We start from the raw sequence: 1,287 nt of genomic DNA on the forward strand, positions 1-1,287 counted from the left end.
CTCTAGGGAGAGACTGAGTCAGGGACTGAATTCTTTCTTAGGCCAATACTATGTTTAAAGTAATGCATTTGCAAGAAAAGATCTTCTTTTGACATGGGTTCCGCAGAACGGTACCTAAAACTCGGGAACGCAGGGGTCGTGGACGTCTTGGCTTCCGAGCGCCTGTGACGGAAGCTGCAGGGCAAACCGCATACCTGCACGATAGGCCGAGTCCAAGTTGTGGTTCGATTGTTATGATTGACATAGTATGTGCGTCCCTTAGCATCTTTCCTCTCTTCCCAGCCCGAGGGCAGGCCCGGCGTGGTGTGTACATAGGCCACTGATGGCTGTTTGTGTAAGAAATCATCATTACTGAGTGTCCTGCATTTGCTTTTATCAGCTTCATAAAGTCATACATACCCCGAGGATTAGCTCTGCTAGACACAGTGAGTTAATTCTAGAGGTACCGGAAACACGAGTGTCCGGAAAACAGCAACAGGTTTCCAACAGCTTTAAACCCAGTGTGAAATGAACCCCCACCCAAGCTACAGGGTCAAAACCTCACAGGACCCAATTCCAGGCCACGCAGCCTCCAACATAGAGGGCTGCTGCCAATGTGATCATATGGAAGGAGAAGACGATGCCAGTTTGGTTTGGCTACCAAATTTTACTTCAAGCCACATAGAGCTTAAAAGATGTTTCAAACTGTCAAACGTTATCGTCTCTGAGAGGGATGCTCTGAGTATCTCTTCCTCAATCTAGCTGCCATAGGGATGTTCTCCTAGCTTATTCCTAAATTCTTCAACACCTTAGGGCCATTATACTATGTAACTTTCAGGGTCAGGGAGCGGGTGAGACATAGAGTCTGTTTTCTATGAGACCCCCTTTTATACTAGTGACCGACCAAAACATCTCAGCTGCCCCAACCCAGGAGGAGGCAGGCCAGAACTCCCAAGGAACCTGACGGTGAGGCTGTATTCTTCCCCATCTTCCCATGTGGGATTTGTTTCTTTAGAGGGTGAATGGAAGGCAGGCAGCTTCCGGGCTGAGAGAGAACGTCCGGCACTGAGGGACTAGATTTGGACACGCCAAAGGAGTCGCTAAAGGAGTCCTGTGAGCTTCTGGCTTGTAAGAAGCGGTCTGAAAATGCAGGCGGGATGGAGAAATACTGGGAAAGCAGGATGTCTCCATGACTCATGGAGGCCAAGAGAAGGATGTTTGAGGTCGGTGCTGCCCAGTAAGTCCTGCAGGTGCGGACGCTGCATACAAGATCTGCAACTGGGGTAGGGGTGCTGCTCAGGAACAAGA

The 1,287-nt window shown here is 49.5% G+C and overlaps 1 protein-coding gene across 4 annotated transcripts in view; it reads right to left on the bottom strand.

Annotated features, from left to right (window-relative positions):
• Positions 1-1,287, bottom strand: part of NEDD4L (neural precursor cell expressed, developmentally down-regulated 4-like, E3 ubiquitin protein ligase) — a 295,197-nt gene that overhangs the window by 57,585 nt on the left and 236,325 nt on the right. For all 4 annotated transcript variants that reach the window (XM_010854760.1, XM_010854759.1, XM_010854758.1 and 1 more), the window contains one exon: positions 195-326. In XM_010854760.1, the coding sequence (XP_010853062.1) occupies positions 195-326 (132 nt within the window). The remainder of the gene's footprint in view (positions 1-194; positions 327-1,287) is intronic.

The sequence above is a fragment of the Bison bison genome, unplaced genomic scaffold, assembly GCF_000754665.1.
Source record: "Bison bison bison isolate TAMUID 2011002044 unplaced genomic scaffold, Bison_UMD1.0 scf7180017864349, whole genome shotgun sequence".
NCBI classification, from domain to species: domain Eukaryota; kingdom Metazoa; phylum Chordata; class Mammalia; order Artiodactyla; family Bovidae; genus Bison; species Bison bison.